This window comes from Echiichthys vipera (assembly GCF_963691815.1).
Source record: "Echiichthys vipera genome assembly, chromosome: 9".
Taxonomy (NCBI): Eukaryota; Metazoa; Chordata; class Actinopteri; order Perciformes; family Trachinidae; genus Echiichthys; species Echiichthys vipera.
In genome coordinates, this window is record NC_139834.1 from 27,373,907 (window position 1) to 27,396,659 (window position 22,753).

Sequence of the window (22,753 nt, forward strand, 5' to 3'; positions counted from 1 at the left end):
TCGTTTTTTAATAGGCTGTCCTAACGTGCTTTAACAGCATTTCCGTAACTGTGTTTCAATTGACTGCATTTGTTAAAGCAGCTGAAATAAAGCCACTGATTGCTGTTGAGGCAGGGTCCAAATGGATGTCTGACATTGTAATATACTGTATTTTAACCTTGATGCATTTTCAAATGCAATCATCAAACATTATTAGAAGAAGAATTCCTTTATTTGTCCCGCAATGAGGAAATTCAATTTTCACTCTATTATTATTTTTCATGTTACGCACACACAGGCCCGAAATACACACACACATGCACAGACAGGACCTATACATGCAACTAATGGAGAGATGTTAGAGCGAGGGGGCTGCCAGGGACCTGGCGCTCCGAGCAGTTCGGGGTTCGGTGCCTTGCTCAACAGCTCCTCGGCAGTGCCCAGGAGATGAACTGGCACCTCTCCAGCCACCAGTCCGCGATCAATTCATGGTCCACACAGGGACTCAAACCAGCAACCCTCTGGTTCCCAGCCAAGTCACCTATAGACTGAGCTACTGCCGCCCCACAGATTTTTGTTTTATTACTGACAGATTGTGAGCTTACAATGTCTCCATGTTGTTGATCTAGCCCGTACATGCATTACTATCTCTACATGTACTGGATTCAAATGGAGGCGTGGCCTTTAATTTACCTGTTGCCATGGTGACTCTTGTTGTTTCGGTTCAACCTGCTCAGAGTTGATTGAACTTACTCACTAGCTGTAAGTCTACTCAGAGTTCAATGTTAGGCTTATTGGTTTGTTATTGATGATATCCTAGCATTGCATTGCATTACATATTATTGAAAGTAACCATGAGGAACAAACACGTATGCGCACATTTTGAAGAAGGGCATCAAAACCAAATAAATGACGTATGTTTTGTAGTTACAAAGTCTTTTTTTTCAAAGTTGTATCAGTAACTTTGAACTCATGCTCGCAGGAAGCACAGCCATATAAATCTCCGTCATACACTCAATGTAAGTGTTCTGGAGCAATCGAGTCGAGGGAGGCATAGCAAGCGTGCGGGAAAGAAACACAGCCCCCTCATTCATTCCACAGAGACTACTGAGTTTGCACAGTGGACTCGGCAAACCAAACACAGCATTGTCTGGCACACTTTTTTGCCACAAAACAATGGCGTTTCATCCAGCAACCCACCCACAAGTCAAATTCGTGAAAGCACACATAACTGATGGATTACTTTGGAACATGAATGATGTATTTCTACTTTTTACTCTTTACCCTTTTGCTCTAGATTCATTCGTCTGATACCAAAGTTTTTGCTAGGTAAAAACAATGAGGGTGCGATTATGGTCTTCCATCCAAGATCCCAATTGACCTCCACACCCGTGCTTTGTGCCTAGCTTTCAGCATTCGCACAACGACTATTAAGTTCTTGGATAGTGTTGGTTTTTGGCCAGTTATTTATTTATTTATTCATGCTTTAGGAAAGTGTAGCTTCCAGGGGGTATTTGTTTAGGTCGGATGCATGCATTTAGACTGAGTGAAGTCATCTGAATCCGTCAAAAGAAGTGCTCATGATGAGCCAGTGCTTGTTCTGCATCAGCCGTTCTGAAATAGTTTATTCAACTATAAAGGCACTGACCTTTTCAACATGTGAAACTGCAACTCCCAGTTCTGTCTCAGTGTAGTGTGATCTTCTTTCTTTCCTCCCTCCTTCATATTTCTTTCTTTTCCCCTGCTTCCGTCCTGCATTTCTTACCTCCTCGCTTCCTTCCTATCTCTTTGCCCCCCCCCCCCCCCCCCCATCTTCATTCATCCCTTATCTCATGCTTCTCCCCTTTCTCCTTCTTTCCACTTACTCCCTCTGCCTAGAAGCCTGACCTCCTTACACTCAAGTGAAAAACTGTAGGTCCATGATGCATTGCTGCTGCACCGGAGAACCACTGGCTTCGTAGCCTTGCCTCATTGATAATCATTAGCGGGCTGTGTTAGGCTCCAGATGAACAGAAGGTGAATATAGATATGTGGATCAGTGTTAGCCTCCACGCTGCTAATTAGGGAATGAATCATCATGATGAGTGAGTTTGTTACATACAGTGGTCATATCTTTCTGTCATGTCACCTTGCGGTTGCAGAAAGCGCTGACACAGGCATGCAGGAATGCATGTTTTCATGCAAACAAACACACACACACACCAAGCCAACCTTTCTACACAAATAATGTACCCGCATGGTATCACTGCTCAAAGCATGCCTTGAACGTCACCAGTCGTTTTTTAACCGCTAACCCAATGAGCTTTCCTCTTGTTCACCCATTCCCTCACTCCTTCAACAAGTCAATTATCCGGAGCCAGACATGCTCTCTTTTTGTCTCTCAGCTAAGGGTGTCAGAGTTACATCTGTCTCTCCATTGTTGCTGGAGCACAGGCTGGTACACAGTTCTGAGTTGCCCAGCTCAGAGGCTCTGGGGCTGGGGCTGGCACAGAGCAGGCTTCCCTTCTCCCTCTGGGTCTCTCTGGCTGGGGGAGCTGCCTGCCTGCCACTGATCAGACTCAGCTGTGTGTGTGTGTGTGTGTGTGTGTGTGTGCCCGTGTGTGTGTGTGCCCGTGTGTGTGTGTGTGTGTGTGTGCGTGTGCGTCTCTGTGTGTGTGTGTGTGTGTGTGTGTGTGTGTGTGTGTGTGTGTGTGTGTGTGTGTGTGTGTGTGTGTGTGTGTGTGTGTGTGTGTGTGTGTGTGTGTGTGTGTGTGTGTGTGTGTGTGTGTGTGTGTGTGTGTGTGTGTGTGTGTGTGTGTGTGTGTGTGTGTGTTAATTATTCAAAGTGTATTAAAACTTAAAGATGCATCTCCAGATGCCTCTCTGATCGTTGGCGTGTTTAATGGGGAGAGACAGATGAGATGAGAAGCGAAAGGTGGAGCATCCACTATGAAACATAAGGGGAGGAGTGTGGCAGTGGCCTAGTTGTTAGAGAAGAAGCAAGCTTGCTAAAAACAACCAGGGGCCTCATTTATGAAACTATGTGCACACTGCACATAAAAATATTTAGAAATTAGCCACCTGCAAAAAAAGTGTTCACTTTCTTTCATGCAGGTTTCCCAAATGTTAACACTTAGAGTGTCACATCCAACCCCTTCAGTTTCACAGTTAACAACACAGGGTTAATTAAAGGCATTTGAATTGAATACACTGACCCTACCTCTGAAAATGCCTCTGAAGGTTGTGTTAGAATATCCCTGAGGCTTGAATTTAATAAATGGAATATAAATAGAAGCGCTATCACAAGACCCTGGCTTGATGTATTATTAAGTGTTTTCTCACTCCAGAGGAAGGTCACAGGTCACGATAAGATGCCTCTAATTAAGTTTATGTCAGGGAGCTCATTTTAATTGTCTCATAATTCCAAAGAGATGGCAGATTGGACTGTGCATGTGTCCAAATTACTCAAGGCCAATTTGTCAACAAGCCTTATGAAATTAGGATTGATTGCACATGGGGTTCAGTTGGCATGCTTAACTAAGGCTTGGGGAAAATGTTTTTTTAAAAAGTAGGAAAGTAGAGACATTAGCAGATGCGGGGATGTGATACAGGAGGAATGAGATAAAGGAAGACTACATCTATAGTGCATATGGGTATTCATAGTGTATTATAATGCATTTATAATGCCTCATGACTACATTCATAAACACATATGATGCTTTCTGATGCACCACATACGGTAAATCAACAGTCACAAAACATAAATGTAACCTATAATGATGTATAAGTTCAAGTGTCTTATGGATGCTCCCGACTAGTTATAAATGATGTCATTTGATGGGGTTTATAATACATTATGCTCACCTACACACCTTTACAATCAGCTGTAGTAAGGACTCACAGTGTGATATAGTAGTCCATGCAGTTTTATATTTTATTGTACGTGTTATGTAAAATAAAGTACATATTGATGCATCTATAGTAACGCATGCTTTATCTTGAAGTTTCATTGCCGGTGGTCGGACATTTAAAAGAATCGATGCTGCATCATAAGTGATCAGCATAAAAGATGCCAAAATGTTGATAAACAATGCAGAAAATTACACGTAAAATTTTCAAACTCACTGTTTTAATCCCATCGTGAGAATAAAGCTTAATAAAATGTGTTTTGTCTTGTTTTACTTTGTACATATCATGTAGGTTTTATAAGTTACGGTTCCGTTCCTGCGTCCTGGTTTATCTGTGTCATTGTTACATAATAATCACTTATGATGCAGCATACATTATTTTAAATGCATGCAAATGCACGGCACTTTAATTACCACCAACAATGAAATGTCAAGATGAAGCGTGCATTATTATTCAGTAAATGCACCAATATGCACTTTACTCAACTTAACACATACAATGATAAGGTATGATACTGCATGGACTATTAAAGCATACTGTGAGTCCTCACTACGGCTGATTGTTGAGGTGCGCATAGGTGAGTATAGGTTTTCATAATGTATTATAAACCCCATGTAGTTGGGGCGACTAGTAGCTCAGTCCATAGGTGACTTGGCTGGGAGGGTTGCTGGTCCGAGTCCCTGTGTGGACCATGAATGGAGCGTGGACTGGTGGCTGGAGAGGTGCCGGTTCATCTTCTGGGCACTGCCGAGGTGCTGTTGAGCAAGGCACCGAACTCCCAACTGCTTGGGGCGCCGGTCACTGGCAGCCCCCTCGCTCTAACATCTCTCAATTAGTTGCATGTATATTGGTCCTGTGTGCGCATGTGTGTGTATTTCGGGCCTGCGTGTAAAATGAAAAAATAGAGTGAAAATTGAATTTCCCCATTGGGGGACGAATAAAGAAATTCTTCTTCTTCTATAACTCCAAGAGCATCCGTAAGGGCACCTTTGTCTACTACCAATACTGATACTACTTATAAATCATTATAAGTCAAATCTACACTATAATGTTTTATGACTGTTGATATGGTATATCAGAATGCATTTTGTGTATTTACGAATGTTGTCATGAAGCCTTATGAATGCATTATAATTCACTATGAATGCCGTCATAATGGACTATAGATGTTGCCTTCATAGAAAGGGCTACCAGAAAGGTAGAAAGAACCAGGCTGGTAAAGTGGTAATAATGAATGATCAGACAGAGACATAAGAGTGGGAGGGAGCTACATTAACAGCTCCCTCCCACTCTTATGTCCCAGTCCCAGCCTGGTCCTGGTCCTGGTCCTGGTCCAGTCCCAGCCTGGTCAGATGCGTACATGAACTGATGGAGCCTCTTGGATGAGAGGTGAAACGTTTTCCTAGACAAAAATAACCAAGTCCAGTTGCTTTTGACTGAAATTGCTTTGAGGATAACGATGACCTGGACAAGTGAGAATATTCACAGGCTTATTAACAGAAGACTGAACAGAAGCAGAGGAAGAGCGAGTGGGTCGATGAAGGCTGGAGGAATGGGAGGGGGGATGCAAGAGATGCTTTAACCAGGAGATGAAAGAATACCTGAGGGTCGTGACACCACCCGTGTCCGTATCTCCTCATCTTCTACTTAATTATTCCATGTCTTTTAGTTAATGCTATCTGCCCTACTTTCTCCTTTCCTGGAAGCTGAGCCGCAGAGAGCCATTTAATTGCACCGTGTGTTTGTCTTACTATTAAACATATGAGTTCTCTGCAGAACATAAACAGGAAATATTCAATTGTCACTGTTGATAAAGCCACAGAGGATTATGAGTCACTTTTCATTCACATCCTTGTTCATTGCCTTGTTCCCTGGCTTCCCACTTTGCTACATAGATACATCAGGACAAATTGACTATTTTTGTGTAATGAATTGTTCCTGACGGATGTATGAAAATATTAAGAGAGAACAGTCAACGATGTCTTGTATCGCTCAAGTGTTTTTCAATCCAAACGACACTCTCTTGTGCTGTTTCTCATCTGACCCCACTTCTCCCTCACTCCTAGGGCTTAATCAACCTCACTCCACTGTTCCTGCGAAGGCACACGCGTAATCATATGTGAGAAATTAGTTTTGAAAGAGTTTTGATGGCGCTCACTGCCTCAGTGGATACATTTAATACCCACCAAACTGTTGAATGGTGCACTGAGGCAGATGGACGGGGGAATTAACTACAGTATCAATGCTCTCCAGTCCATTGTTCTCTGCTAATAGGCTATATCATCCGAGGCAAAGGACGGTATTTGATTTTATTCTTAAAGTGCATTCATTAAAGACCATATTTGTAGGGGAAAGGTTGTGGTGCTTGATTACATTGCACAGTTCTCCTTTTTATCCTTTTAAAGGGGCCCTCCACCAATATTACTTCACAGATATTCAGAGTTCAATGCACCTGTCATGGGCAATGGGCAGCCTACTTCTCAGCCTGGTCTATAAATGTCTATTAAAGACTGTTGAGTTGTTTTGAGAATATTGACTCTACTGTTATGGCAGTACCTCTCTCTCTACCTCTACTGATCCCAGTTGAGTCCCCCAACTTTATTGAAGGGCAATACATCACTGTAATACCCCTTTAACATAAATTATGATATAGGTCTGTTGCTAGTCTTGTATCTTATTCCGTCCCTGAAATTGAAGGTTCAAGTACATGTATACTGGCATACGATGTGCTCCATGATGTGGAGGTTGCTGAAGCACTGTAGTGTTGATAAACATTGTCTTCTTTTTTATATTTAAATCAGAGATGAATAAGACTGGACCTTGTGTGGATTTGTATTTTGACTAGTTTCAGTATTGCCCCTTTTAACACATGCACTGCAAATCTGAAATGATCTATGTGAGAATGCAAATGTCCGGATCTGTTGAATCTGTCATCAAAGGATATTTCCCATGTCAGCTATTATAAAATCTGTGTAAACTGTGATGGAACCTATGTGTGAATAGAGCAGCCCATTGTGCAGAGAAGTCACAGCAAGAAAGTGGGTGGACAAAACTGGAAGAAAGCAAACATCCAAGGGTGATTTACCGAAAGATGGGAACAAAAATGTCTGACTGGAGAGATGGTGAGATTCATGAACTGCTGTCAGTAAGGGCTGGAACCAGAATTATCAGAGAATCAGAACAATATGACCTGATAAAGCATTTGGATTTGATAACACAGTGCTATGGAAGAATGTCAGGACAAATTGAGGTTTTTAGGTTTGATAACTACAGTAGCTCTGTGGTTATATTGGTTTTACCTGTGACAGATCCACCAAATAAGAGCAAACATGTCTTAAAGGTTGTTAGAAGAACAACAAGAAACCTCTGAACCCTTTCTTGCCATTCGGTGGCACTCAAATTCAGCCAGTTCAAAGCATAATCAATATGACTCTGTCATTCAGGCTACTTATAATCTGGCAGGTCTAAGGATATAGGGTGTTTGGTGTATGGTGTACGGATGGTAAAGCCCATTGTAGTCATGAGTGCATGATTCTGATAATACAGGTAGAGAAATGTTCTACACTTGATGCAAGTCCGTTTTGTGCCTGAATCTTTATTCAAGTGCATGTGAATGTTCTCATTCGTCCAGGTCATCGTTATCCTCAAAGCAATTTCAGTCAAAGAAGTTTCACCTCTCATCCAAGAGGCTTCGTCAGTTCAAGTACGCATCTGACCAGACTGGGACTGGTCCAACTAGCTGGTGTGAGATCCAGGTATTTAACCTCTCACAAGGCCGATGATGTCACTGACACCCTTTGTGCTCCAAGTGCCAACGCCCGTCGTTAGAGTGGAGGTCGTTGCTCTATTGAGTCTGAACGACAGTCGTTGGAGTCACAGGAGGACATTTGTGAACAGTTGTTCTTTGAGGTTAGATTGTTGAATCTCCTGGGAAGGGATGAAAGGGCAGCATTGTAAATTGGAGATAAGTGGTGTCTCAGGCCTCCTCCTCTGTTTAGCGATGGTTTCTCTACTTTTACATAGATGGCTTCTTTATTCAAGTGCGAAAAAGTGCAAGGTACAAGCAGCCATTTCATAGAATGCCGTTATAACACGTCCTATATCCGATTTCATTAGCGTTCTTCGGTTTGCTTTGTTGTTAATAAAGTTGAGTAGTGCTGTAAATTACTTTGAGTTGGTGACAATATGTGAGGAAAAAGGTAGGAAGTCGCTTTGATTAAAAATGATGAGGGATATAATAATAAAACAACCAAGTTTGCTCAAGTTATTGAAAAGAAGGTGAACTTGGCTAACTATCTTTGACTTCTGATTAAGCCGTAATAATGTCAAGGCCTTGTTTATCTTCATACATTTATTTAAGTTTTAAAATCTCAGCTCATAACAGTGTGAACTTTTTCTGTGTTTTATCTCCACCACATCACCCGCCTCGCTCCATATCCCCCATGGTAAAGGGCTGAGAAGAGTGGGTGGACACTTCAAAAGGCTTCTAACACAGTTCAAAGTTTCTTTTATTGAACAGAAGAGCTTCTAGTCTAGTGCGATGGGGTTCCTGCCCTCCTTCCACCTGAGACTACGACTGAGGAACTCAGGTCATTGCTGCAAAATAGATGAAAAGTTTTCCTGTTGAAACGAAGCATTAGGGATGAGTCAGGAAGCCAGAATTACACATGAAACAGGTTGCGCAAAGAGGAGTGATTGCTTTCAAGCATCAAGTTCTGGGCCCCATTGAAGTTGCTTAGAAGATATTGCAATATCTTTTGTTGTGAAGTTGGCTGAAGTTTTCATATTGCTTCACTTTTCTGACCCACCTTTGGGGCCAAGGAACTCCTTCTTTTGTCCCAAGGCGAATGGGGGAAATAAACCCATATCCATAGATACAGATGATGGGGAAGTCAGTACACTCATCGTGGGCTTTTAACATGACCTTGAAAGGTTGGCTGATTCTTAGGTGGGTCACAGAAATCTCTTATTATGCACTGGGTCACGGTCTAAAACGGGTTGCAAGCCTGTGTTTGGTTCCCATATGACCAATGTATCACAAGATGAAACAAAATTCATCAAATTTTGATCCTGCAGGCTGAAAAAGAGAACACAGAGCTTTGTATAGTGGAGCCATCCTGAAGAGCTTTTTGTTATCTGTCATGTATCTTCGGTGTCACCCTCAGAAATACACACACTTGCGCACACTCGCAAACAGATTGTGTATTTCAGAGGCTCCTATCGATCCACCAGCTGATGCTTATCGGCTACATCCTCCTCTTTGACCATCCAGACCTGATAGCATCCAGATAGACATACAATCACACTTGGTCATCAGAGATACCACACAGGGCAATGCTATTATAATGGAGATGTGGGATCGTGGTTCACAGAGCGGAGGTCTTTTCCTTCTAGGCACGGTATCTTTTCTCTTGCTTATTACAGAGTTGTTGGTGAAATTATAACTTGGCTCAAATAGTATCATAAAATGTGTTATTTTTATTTGCATTTTCCCTGTTTGAGGTGGCAGGCGGTTTGTCAAACCTGGATTTTGATCCTGGATCATAGGGTTAGTTTTTTTTGTTTTTTTTTAGTTAGTTAGAAGGAAAGTTTAGTGTAAAAGAAGTATTATAACTCTTTTACACTAAACTTTAGGCTTTGGTTTCAAAGCAAAATAAGGTTTGTTTTAACAAAACTGCCAAAAGTTAACCAAAAATATTGGAGTCGAGATATCTGGCAACAAAAATATGATATTAAATGCTACCTGGTGATGTTTATATGTCCCTTAAAAGCTAGTTGTACTTTGCTGCTTCTTCTCCGCTGAACACCAGCCATCGTATGCTTTATGAAGGCTTAACACTAACGCATTAAAGTGAAACACAGAGTGATTCATTCAGTTCATGAACACGCTTGTCCCTGGTACGCAATTTCTGAGAAAAAGGCTCCAGTGCACAGGAAGAGATGCATTTTTATGTTTGTGGTTTGTTTTAAATAACAGAACACGAAGAGACATTTGAATGGCTGGATGCCACAATATCCAATCGAATGAAAAAGCACCACCTTGAAAACAGCAATGTTTGATTGAAACATGTTATCTGGCAAAGACGCATAAAAATTATAACCAATTCACCTCAGAGCTGTTTCAAGTACTCCAATATATAATCAGTATCTGGGAAAGAGAGCCTCTTATTCAACTAGCCTCGGTCATAGGGCTGAAAAAGGCCAAGAGGACCAAGATGGCTGACAAAAGGAGGAACAGCAGTGCACATACTCATGTACATACTAAACCCGCCTGTGAGCTGTACACAATCCGCATATTAAACTTTATTATTCTGCAGCAGCAAGGCTCACAAGCGTATCGTAGCACAACCCAGCTTCCTTGCTAATGGATCAGTTTGTGTGTGGACTTTGTTTGACCTTTCTTCTTTAGTTCTTTCACATGAAGAGATCTAGACCATTGAGTGTATAGGCAGCCACTAGGGAGTGTGTCTAATTGTATTGCATGTGTTCTGTGTATGGGAGAAATAGCTGGAGTTCATAATGTATAGGTTGATAAAGCGCTACGTTTAAATACGTCTTTATTTTTCTATGGTTCTATACAAGACTTTATCTTTAACTGCAAGACCCATTGCACGTTATTGTAGTATTCTCTGGTGTGTGTGTTACTTTCTGTTAGGTTTATTCTCCAAGGGTATAACTATATTAACGTCTAAAACTGAGACATTGCTCAACACATGACTCTTCCTGTTTCTCTCCTGGGAGATGCGGTCATCATATTGGGTCATTTTCTCTCTTTCTCTCTTTCTTTCTTCCCCTCTGTGTGTGTGTGTGTGTGTACGTGTGCGTAACAGGACTGGTCAATGAGGTCTTGCCCCCTCCTCTCTGAAATGGTTCATTGGACTGTAACGCTAATCCGTGGGGACCCTCTGCACCGCGGTGACCCCCGTGACACTCGCACACATAGACGAACACGCACAGGCTCCCTCATCCATCATACTCGGAGTCTGTCAGGGCCTCAGTGAGGCGGCCTCATGGGCGACGGCCAGCAGCCAATCGGGGCTCTCGCCTCATCTCTGACATCACTGTAAATGGGATGTCTCCATCCTGATAAAAAGTAATTAGAAGTGCGGGAAAGAAAGCAAATGATGACTTACGGTGTGTCAGAGCTAGAAATAAAATTAAGTCAATTCTGTTTTTCAGTCTTTCATCCGTCATAAACTGTATATGCCCTGAGAGGCAAGGTAAAAATAAAAACCTTGGGCATTGTTGGCCAAAAAAAAAAAAATAAGCCTCAAAGGTTATCTCGTACATAGGATTTACATTTTGATGCTTAATTGGGCTGTTTTGAGGGCGAGAAAGCCGTGCTGAATGAAGTGCCTGACGTAAAATACCTTACTAGTGAACCATAAATGTCTGTAAAACATAATGGGACTGTGCATAGGTGCCGACCGGGGTTAAACAGTGCAGATATATGGTCTGATGGCATCATATTGTGAAGAGACTGTATGTTCCACATGGCTACTTAATAATGACATCAATGGATGACGTGATCATGATGCCTGCAAGCAGCGTAAACCTACCCAATATGTATATGATGCAAGAAACGCAATATGTAAAATAAATGTAACAACAAACAGCAAGTTAAGTACACATTATTTGTACTAAGCTTTATTACGCGCAGACTTACAGTCCATTGGTGTGACTATTAAGTAGCCATGTGGAACACAGGCTCTTCACAATATGATGCCATCAGACCATATATCTGCACTGGTTAACCCAAGTCGGCACCTATGCACAGTCCCATTATGTTTTACAGTCATTTTTTAGTTAACCAATAGGGTAAAACATTTTGTTTATGCTGCATTTTGCTGAACTCTTATTTCCCTTTGTATCTTGCATCAGGCTTTCTCTGCCTCAAAACAGCCTCATAAAACCTAATGTTTATCTTGTAAGCACGAGATACTATCTCCTACGTAAGAGATAGTATCTCCTATGTAGGAGGTAAACTTTTAGTGCTTTCGTAATAAACAGTGTTGCCAACGCGTCGGGATAATTAAACTTCATAATCATTACACTCCTGCATCCACATATCATGTGGCGCACCTCTGTTGGTTTTGCTCAAAGCCCTCTTCCCCATTAACATCATGTACCAGCAGCCAACCAAGAGCGAACGGCGTGAGGTAAAGTAAAGGAGGCTATGGGGGAGAGGAAACGTGAAAAAGAAAAAGAAAAAGCAGAGGAGGGTCCGAGCCAGCATCCGTTCAGGGCTGCAGGCATCATCCCAGTTAAATAAACAGCAGAGCGGGTGGAAAGCAGATGAGAGAGCTTTAGATGTGAAGAGAGAGCAGGACAGTAAGATGAAGGAGCGACTGAGAGGTGTGGTTAGACTGGATAAGAAAGCACTTCATTGAATATTTATCTGTGAGTTACAGGAAATGAACATGATTTAAAACCTTGTGTTTTCCATTATATAGCAGTTTATAGATTGACATCACCCTTAGGCAACTGTCCATAATCCTATATCCGTGAGTCTCCGAAAAGACCGAACCCTGCACTTCCGTAATGAATAAAAGACTTTGTTGTTGCATCTGCTTTAGACGTTACTGTTATTATAGGTTCAATAAATACCACTTTGCTGATTTGAACAGTTTCTTTCATTTGAGTTGGAAGATTCATCCCTGACGATGTAATTTGATTTGATAATGTATGCAGTTTAGCAACCTCATATTGCACAACGGAACCAAAATAAAGCAGTGCCTGTGGCATGTATACTACTTTCTGCTAACATTACAATGCATTACACACACACACACACACACACACACACACACACACACACACACAGACCAGTGTCAGAGAGGTGCTGACCGTGATCAAAGTGCAGGTGTGCAAAAAGGTAGTTGCGCACTCATGGCCACGATGCAGTTTTTATAGATGTGAAATTACTATTGTGTGGCCCTTCACTCTTCAGTGATGATGAAAAACGATGACAATTAAGTGTCCGAAATGTTCGTGTTCTGCTTTGCTACTTAGTTAACAGGAGACGAATGAGTGAACTGCAGTACTGAGGACACAGCCATGGTGCGGCTTTCTCAGTAATTCAGTAAGTTCTTAACTGGAATATAGCGTACCGTACACAGCTGGGGACAGTGCTCTAGTCAGCAATAAGTAGAACTCTACAGCTAAACTACCAGCTAACTACTAATCTACCAGTGGTCCAGTGTAGTCGGTTCAGTCTGAAAATTCTTTGTTTAAGATGTGTGTACGTTTTCTGAAAACCACTGAGGCCTTGATCATACTCGCACATAGACAGCAACAGACTTGCAAGCAGACAGGAGAATGCGCACACGTCCCACACACATGATTGCGACCTCCTGTGGTTGTTTCATTTGGCTGAACAACAAGAAAAAGTCAAAACAAAGAAAACAGTGGGTGTGACCTCCTAACGAGTCCACATGTCCCATATTTTTGGCTGCATGCTAACATCCGTACAGGGGGTGAGCATGTACTCTAGCAAGACTGGGCAGATGACAAGATGAGCGTCATGCAGACCATCGTGGCCAAGCGGACATGAGAACCAAGAATTGGCCCTAACTGTTGTAAAAATAGCTGGCAAACTCTGAAACTGCAGCAACTGCTTGAATGCAACACAGCAGGAAACGGAGTTGAAGTGTTTCCTTTTGTTTGAGTTTTAAGTTGAGTATTTCCAGTATTTCCACTATGCATTACAAAGTGCAGGCCAGTTTGACTTGTAGCTAATACTGTTAATGGATCTTTTTCATATATGTATTTAACTGGTGCAGATCTTGTAATCGACAGAGCTGGCTAACCTGAATATTATTAAGGTGGTTCGGGCATCTAGTTAGGATGCCCCCTGGGCGCTTCCCTTGGGAGGTGTTCCAGGCACGTCCAGCTGGGAGGAGGCCTCGGGAAAGACCCAGGACCAGGTGGAGAGATTAGTTCTCCACACTGGCCTGGGAACACCTTGGGATCCCCCAGTTAGAGCTGGTTAATGTGGCCCGGGAAAGGGAAGTTTGGGGTCCCCTGCTAAAGCTGCTGCCCCCGCGACCCGACCCAGGATAAGCGGATGAAGATGAGATGAGATGTCATTATCAGTTTGATGGCTGGTTAGTTATTGATAACAAGGATGATGTATTACAACCAAATACATGTAGAGTACTACCAACTTGGCACCAGTGACATCATGACCCTTGTTCCTTGCACTGTAACAGGAAATATACTGGGACATATTTTGAACAATTATAGATGTGAAATGGTCTTCAAAAGTCAACAAGTCTGCTGTGAAAAGACCTCATGTTGGACAGAAATGCCCAACAACACTGCACTGAAGACATCAGTGTGAATACTAGCATAGCCAGCCCTGCAGTGTGATCAAACTGCATAGTCAAAAATCATAGTTATATGCATAAAATATACATTTTTCATGTGTTCTGTCCCACATGGCCACCGTATACATAAACACATCGGGAGTCTATCAGTTCCAAATAATGTAGCCTAGAGATTTTACAATGGCAGTATGGAAGATAAACTAATTCTTTTCTTAGGTCTTTGATCTGTGTGTGTGTGTGTGTGTGTGTGTGTGTGTGTGTGTGTGTGTGTGTGTGTGTGTGTGTGTGTGTGTGTGTGTGTGTGTGTGTGTGTGTGTGTGTGTGTGTGTGTGTGTGTGTGTGTGTGTGTGTGTGTGTGTGTGTGTGTGTGTGTGTGTGTGTGTGTGTGTGTGTGTGTGTGTGTGTGTGTGTGTGTGTGTGTGTGTGTGTGTGTGTGTTTGGCCCCAAGGCTACTGTAAAACATTCCATAGGCCTAACTCTGCACAAGCTTACTGCACAGAGCCAGAGGGCAAGATTTTGCTTCTGATCGACGTGTGTGTAGCAGTCTGTGTGTGTTCTTTATACGTTTGGTTGTGTGTAAATTATGTGCACTTTGGGTATCAAGATATAACCTCGTGTGTGTGTGTGTATTGCTCATTCGGGAAATAGTTTGGATACATATAAGCAGTGTGTATGACTCCCGTGTTGCGGAGCTCCACCCCAGCCTCGTTCTGATGGGAACTTGACCTCATCGACTCTCATCCCCCACTTTAATAAACGAGTGTATGGCTCCCAAGACCTCACCTCATCTCCTCCCCTCCTTCCTTCTCACTTCACCTCTCCTCACCCTTTTTTATCCGGTGGTTTATCTCTTCCCGTCCTCTGCATCTCCGTTCATCCCTGACTCTCCACTGCAGTAAATTTATACCTTAACAAGGCGTTTCTGTAGACGTTGTAGCAGTTGCACCCTGGCATGGAGCAGTATGATTCTGAAGAAAGTTGTTCCCCGGGAAAGAGGATGCCACTCAGTTATCACTGGATACAATATACGTAGGTTGAAAAACAAGGCGTCAATGAGAGAGAAAAGATAAAGAGAGCGTTAAAAAGATCAAGTGTGAGTGAGAGGAAGAAAGGAGAAAGAGGAGCGTAAGCGAGGGATTAAAGGAATCCCCAAGGTAACGATATTGTTGTGTCTCATTGTGTAGAACTGTGGCACTATCTGATGTAGACTCAGCTCTGACACCTGTCACCACTTCTAATGAAACAGCTCCCACAATCCTTTGCTCCCAGATCTTTTGTTCACTCCCTCCCCCCTGTGTGTGTGTGTGTGTGTGTGTGTGTGTGTGTGTGTGTGTGTGTGTGTGTGTGTGTGTGTGTGTGTGTGTGTGTGTGTGTGTGTGTGTGTGTGTGTGTGTGTGTGTGTGTGTGTGTGTGTGTGTGTGTGTGTGTGTGTGTGTGTGTGTGTGTGTGTGTGTGTGTGTGTGTGTGTGTGTGTGTGCGTGTGTGTGTGCGTGCGTGCGTGCGTTTGTAACCCACTCTTTTCCCTTTATCTGTTTGCGCAATTGAGTCTTTGTACTGCATATGTAGGCCTGATGTGGGGACTGCCTTTGTATGTGTTCCTGCGTGTGGTGCATATTATCGTGCTCCTCAGAGGAATGTGACGCTGTACTTTTTATGATGCATCGGTAATAAGGAACAGACCTTAGAAGAATATGTGTGCATGTTTGAGAGGCACAGATGTGAACTGGACTGTGTGTGTGTATGTGTGTGTGTGTGTGTGTGTGTGTGTGTGTGTGTGTGTGTGTGTGTGTGTGTGTGTGTGTGTGTGTGTGTGTGTGTGTGTGTGTGTGTGTGTGTGTGTGTGTGTGTGTGTGTGTGTGTGTGTGTGTGTGTGTGTGTGTGTGTGTGTGTGTGTGTGTGTGTGTGTGTGTGTGACAGGATTTCAATGCTACAATCGGAGCAGATGCTTGAGCCCAGTCCCACCAACATTAACAAAGACTGCTACTTCAGACTATACTCCATCTAGAGTATCTAGTCACACACACACACTTCTTCTTTTTGGGCTTCTTTAGTCGTCTTTTACATTTTATTAGAGGCTTGAATCAGTTCATTAGTGGTCTGTCGCCATCTGTGAATACTTTAAACTTTAACTATCAGCCCCGCTAATTGACAATCTGCTTCACTAGGCTGGCTGGCATTGATTTGATCTCCTCCCTGTCTCTCGTTCCTCAGTTCTTCCCTCCTCCTCTTCCTTCTCTCTACACTTCCACACAGACACATTCATATCATGTTAGATTCTGTGTAAATATGAGCTGCCAACTGGGAAAAACCTGTTCATCCCACATCCTGCTAATGATTACAAGTAGCAGCTTTCACATTGCCTAACGGTGCTCACAAAGTGAACCGAGACAGTTGGCAATCATCTAATTCTAAAACCAGGCAATCAGTATTTTGTGTTTTTAATTTCCAGATAGTTTTAAAGGGGCATTGATATCTTATCTTTCTTGGGCCACTTGGGGGCAGCAGAAAAACACAACATTGATATATTATCACCTAATTATCACCCTGACCTCTGTCATCTCTGTCATCATACAGATGTTTATTTGGAAACCTCACACAATTGGAGAAATGCCTGAAAACCAAAAAATAATTAGCTTAAAGAAGCTAAAATCTTACAGACAGCTGCATGCCTATTCTGTTAGGGTTTGTCGCTCCCTTTGACACACTTCCCATTACACATAGCCATTTCATTGATTGTTTATCTGAAGGATGTTAATTAGTGCAGTCCCACTTACAAACAAGTGCACTTTCTGGCAACCCCTTGCAGTTTGGTCAGAAAACATGTATTTTTCTCATGTCTACGGGTCCATATACGTGCTTAAATAAGCTGTTGTGACCTAGGATAATCACAGCCTCATGGAAATCGAGTAGAGACCTAGGGCATTCAGAAGATGGATGGCTCTCCTAGGTATATTGACAATAAGGCGGCTTTGAGCAGTCTACAGAACAGAAGTGCTCACCATCCAATCACTACAAAATGCAATTCTCGCAGAAATCTCCTAATGTCAAAAAGTTTTTTGATACAAAATCAAATCATGGACTTTTCTATGGTGCTCCTCGAGGTCTGGGTGTCTCAGTGTGGTATTTTGCAGGGATTTTTGACCATTTGTGGTAAAAGCAAAAAAAATAATTTGTAGTTAGCACAAAATATCTGTAAAAAAATTTAAAAAAGGTATCAAAAGAGAGACATAATAGAGCACGAGATTGGCCATCATATAGTTCCATCATGTTGTTCTAAATCCCTATGCACTCTAAACTTTCGACATTGTATATACCCCTAACAAAAACACAATATGTATGACATTTATTTATGACTACAACAACTTGACACAGAGCTGAGCTGCCTCTCAATAATACTTCAGGTTCCAGCTTTTGGATCATGAACACTTCTATGTGGCATCTACTTTTGAGCTATCTCCCCTGTAACCCACCCCTCTACAAAAAGGTAGATTGCTAAGGGTGAACTTAAATTAAATGAACTTAATAATGACAAAACATGATGATTTTAAGCTTCGGATATTCTCTATCATAGTTTTACGATGTTACGTGCCATCTCAGTATCATCTTTGAACTGCAAATATAATTAAATATAGATTAAAAACACTATTCAAACATGCCCTGAGTCATATAATCTCCAAATATCCACACCTTTGACTTTTCCACCCTTCATCTCTCCATATGGCATCCTTGCTATCTGGCTGCGGGAGCGTGCCATAAAGTCATGAAGGGAGCAGAGGTGTCTCTCGGTGCCATTATGTCCAAACCTCTCTCTCCCCTCTGCCTCTTCTCTGTCATTCCCAGGCCAATCTGCAAGTCATTACCTCTGCTCAATTAGACATTACCTCTGCACAGAGCAAACTCATATTGAGATTACTCTGCAGTTACGAGGCTGTGCTTTGACTTTAGGTATTCATTCCTGATTAAACAGAACGCCATTCCCGCTGATTTATCATAGCAGACATAAACGTTTGCTATCCTAATAGGAAAATTATAGTTAGCTTAATGGCGATTAAAGTAGAATACAACTTAATTCATAAATTCTAGTTTGGTGTTTGTATGGCCTTTATGATTGTTTACCACATCTCCACATGAATACTAAGCACACATTAGTGGATATAACTTGTTTAGTGGTCATTATAGCCAATATGATATTGCAAAGGCTCTTTTGACCCACTTAAACTGTAGATAATGTCCCAACAAGTCACCGCCTTTTAGTCAGACGTAATATAAATCTGAATTTTCTAGCATCTGTAACAATGAACTCAACAAAAACTCTGGCGTAGATGGGAGGGTCCGGGTGGAGGATGGGTGGAGGACTTTCATCCAGGGGATGGGTGTTCATGTCCCGAAAATTCTAAGCCAAACCACAAACTTTTCTCTAGTTTTAACCAAGTAATTTTTGTGCCTACACTTAACCAGGCATGTACCAGTCACCGTTATACACCGTTCAATAGTATCTCATGTCTCTCAAGGTATACAATGAACCCGTTTCCATCTTATTTCGTAAAATATACGAACGTTTACGGCACGATTTTACTCACTTTGTTTTTAGAAACAATTACATTAAAACGTAATATAGAGGAATAGTTGTGATACATTTCAGTATACGATGTAAATGTAGCACAAATAGAAAATACGCCATAGAGGCAAATACAATAATGGCACACATGAACACCATTCAAATAAAACCTGTTCGTTGAAACAGTTAAAAACACCGTCTGAAATACAAATTAATGTTGCTACATGGATTCCAGCTGACAGCTGAACGTCTTTTGATTTACTTAGGGCTAAAATATATGTTTAGAGATTTCCATTATATTCCCTCACTTGATATGGTGCAAAGCTGTTCTTGCCAAGTTTTGATTGATTGAAGAGCAGCAGGAAGCGCTGACCCCTCAGTCTACTCCCAGTCTAATTCGTTAGAATGGGGCTGTTTTACAGTACAGCGTGGTCAAATTAACACAGTCCGTGTTCCCAAGAGATGCTGCTTCAGGCTCTCATCTTTGTCCACGCAGAAAGAATTAGAATATCCTTTTGTGCATATATTTAGGCGAAAAAAAGAATACCTAATATCCATAACAGCCTCATTAGTACTGGGAAGGGTTTGATTCCAAAATGGCATGTCCTCATTTTGACAATTATCTGGCATATTATTTATTCAGTTGTTCATAAACAGGACAAAAGTTGGTCCTCAAGAGTGTTGATCATTTCTAAGTGGATGTTTAAGGCTGCCTGGTTCTTCAAACATTCCACCATGAGAACAAAGGATGCTGGGATGCACCTAGAAGTATGTGGCTATGTGGTTGGATAGGTAATTCTGCATACAAGGGAGCTCTGTAATTCCATGCCGCAATTCCTAATGCACGGTTAATGACGTGTCAGTTTGCGTTAATAGCCTAGCATTTTTTCTGTTAGAGGAGATGATGTCAGTTTTCTTTACAACAATAGGTCCAGAACATTCTGTCCAGTCAGATCTGCCACCCCCAGCTTTCTTTCCCAGTCACGTCTCAATTTCTTTATTCCTATTTTTTTCTCATCTCCAGGAGTGCCCTCAGATCCTGCCCTCCACTCAGATCTATATCCCTGCTGGAGTTATGAGGCCGATCACCCTGCTGGCCCAGAACCTGCCTCAGCCACAGTCCGGACAGAGGAACTACGAGTGTATCTTCCACATCCAGGGCAACACGCACAGCGTCCCGGCTCTGAGATTCAACAGCACCAGCATACAGTGTCAGAAGACCACGGTAAGTCTAAACCAAACAAGCGCACACAAGACGTCACTTAAGACTTGCAGTGAATTTACAGAGGGTAAATCCTCTGTTGACTTGATAAATGCAAGTTCATGTGTTGGCTAAGGGGCTCACTTATGAGTGATTACCATCTCAGCCAATTCTAATCAAATGTCTCACAGCTCCGACCAACCTCAGCTTTTTAACCTGTCAGCAGGAGCTCCATTCAAGACAACCGTACTGGTTTAACCATTCGTCGGCTTCGCAGCTGGTTAGCTGCAGTGTGACACAGAGAGTCTGTTAACAGAACGGTGTGGCAAAGATTGGAAACTGACGTGCATGGCCACAGGGATTGATTGTCACAAAGCCACTCTCTTTTCATTCCCACTCTTTACTCCTGCCTTAGCCTTCAGTCAAACTGTCACCGCTAATATGGAGCGACCATTTCAGCAATGTTCATTTTCTCAGCTCCAATCAGGGCATGAGGCATTTTAACGACACCAATTATGACTTACTTAACGAGACATATGATTAACATGCGAGCCGCACACCGCAGCTCACAGTGATCGGTCCAATAACGAGTCCTCACAGTCACAAGGCAGCGGGACCCAGCATGTGGCTTTGGACGCTTTACGGGCCGCCGTTTCTCCAGCTTGTCACAGGCTCCGGGTCATTAGCCGGCTGGTGCATAACCGCTGGGCTCGTAGCACGTTCCTGATTTGTGACTGCTTGCTGTTTTTCATATCTACCCAGACAAAGGGAAAGAATGAGCTTCAGTATTGTTATCTTAGAAGTGGTCCTGCCTCCCATGTTGGAGGGTGACATGAAAAGTAGTCCTGGGGCACATTAGTGAGTTTGATTTCCAGATCGTAGTGATGGCTCCCACAGTTCTTTCTTGTTTTTTGAAAAGGTAATTTGTGCATACTTAGTCCTTTGTGTCTCTGTAATTGCTTCATGCAAGTGAACCGACTTTTGTGTTGTTATGATGTGTTTTTGTCACATTTATGACCAGACCAGACTACTTGAAAGCCTATTGAATAGAAGATGGAGTGCAAAAAAAATCATAATTTCCGTACATAAATTGAATGTTTGAATATTTGAATTTGGTCAAAGTTAGACTAGTCTGATTCACCAGGTGTAGACTGTTGAGATAAAGCCTGCTATTAGCCGCCTATTCCTGCAGGCATTCTCCTCCCGTTCCGCTTTCTCAGCTAGCTGTTTTGCAAGGGCACTGTGGCTGCATCCGGGGTGTAGTGCCGCCCAAGATGATTGTCGCTTTTATCCAAAGCACTTTAAAATCTAGCCTCTCATTACCCCATTCACACACATATACACACACACATACCTATAACAGAAGGCTACCATGTATGGCGCTCGCCAACCACCGTGAGCAATTTGGGATTCAGTGTCTTGCTCAAGCATACTTTCACATGTGGACAGGTGGAGCTGGGGATCCGACCGCCAACCCTGCAATCAGTGGACAAACCCTCCTGAGCCACAGCTGCCCCAGAAATTACAGAAATTCATCACTGAAAATATAACATCAAGTGCTTCTAAAAAATACTTTGCAGATACACCATGTTTTGCTTGAGCAGCACAGCTGTATGTTATTTATTCATTTATTTATTTTTATATCTTTTGAATTTTAAGTGTGTTCTGAAAGCCTCCCACACCACCAAACACCAGCACTTAAGGGCCGTCCAAACAAAGAACGATGGCTGTAACGATAATACATAGCATTAAGGTGGTTCTAACACATCACATCTGTAACCACAGTGATGACAGTGGCGACCAATACCGTTGGGATCACCTTCAGAGCTTCTGATTGGATGAATGAACACTGACAGCCAATCAAAATTCATCTTTATAAATGCTGTATCCTCTGTTTCCTCTTTCATGTAAGCTAATTGATGGCATACATGCAAGAGACGATGGACAAGTAGGAGACACAGCTGGTGTGCGCAGCGCATGCTTGGCGCCACTGTTCTCATAGTTATTGGTGTGGACGGCCCTCTAGGATATAGCCTTGTGCAGTTCCCATCCCCAATGTTTGATCCACTCCCATACATTCATTACTACACCAGCACAACATGTACTGCTGAGAGTTGCTGATGCTGGACGACAGAGACCTTCCTCAGCAAATGTTTTTTTCCCCGGCAAACTGAATGGATGCACACACACACACACACACACACACACACACACACACACACACACACACATGCACACACACACACGTACACAAGACACACACACACACACACACACACACACACACACACACACACACACACATACACACACACACACACACAGACCCATGCACACATACAAACCCGCACATGCAAACACACACGCACATACACACAGACGCACGCACACATACAAACCCGCACACGCACACGCAAACACACACACACACACGCACTTATATTTCTTCATCCGTCAGTGCATTTTAAAGTGGAACACCACCTAAATTAGGAATTCCTCTAGGAAAGTTCTATCAATATTTGTGAACACGAGTTACTGTGTCTTAAAGCCAGAAACCAGAGAAGTAAGTCTTTAACCTTAACAATGTATAGAGGAGTGGTTTTGTTTGTTTATTCTATTGTAGTGATCCCAACTCTGAAACAGAAAATGTCCCCATGAACCCCTGGGTTCTCTCAGTGTCAGCTAGAACAACTCTCACAGTTCATCGTCTATGGAGCAGTTGTTTAAGCACAACACAAATTTGAGTTTTAGCACTTGAGTTTTTGGATTTGGAAGAGATTTGTTCATGTTTACTCATAT

At 42.4% G+C, this 22,753-nt stretch overlaps 1 protein-coding gene across 1 annotated transcript in view; it reads left to right on the forward strand.

The window, feature by feature from the left end:
• LOC310951185 (plexin-A1-like) overlaps positions 1-22,753 on the forward strand; it is a 264,511-nt gene that overhangs the window by 159,312 nt on the left and 82,446 nt on the right. Inside the window, exon 10 of the mRNA XM_083919308.1 lies at positions 19,778-20,078. Coding sequence (XP_083775434.1) covers positions 19,778-20,078 — 301 coding nt within the window. The remainder of the gene's footprint in view (positions 1-19,777; positions 20,079-22,753) is intronic.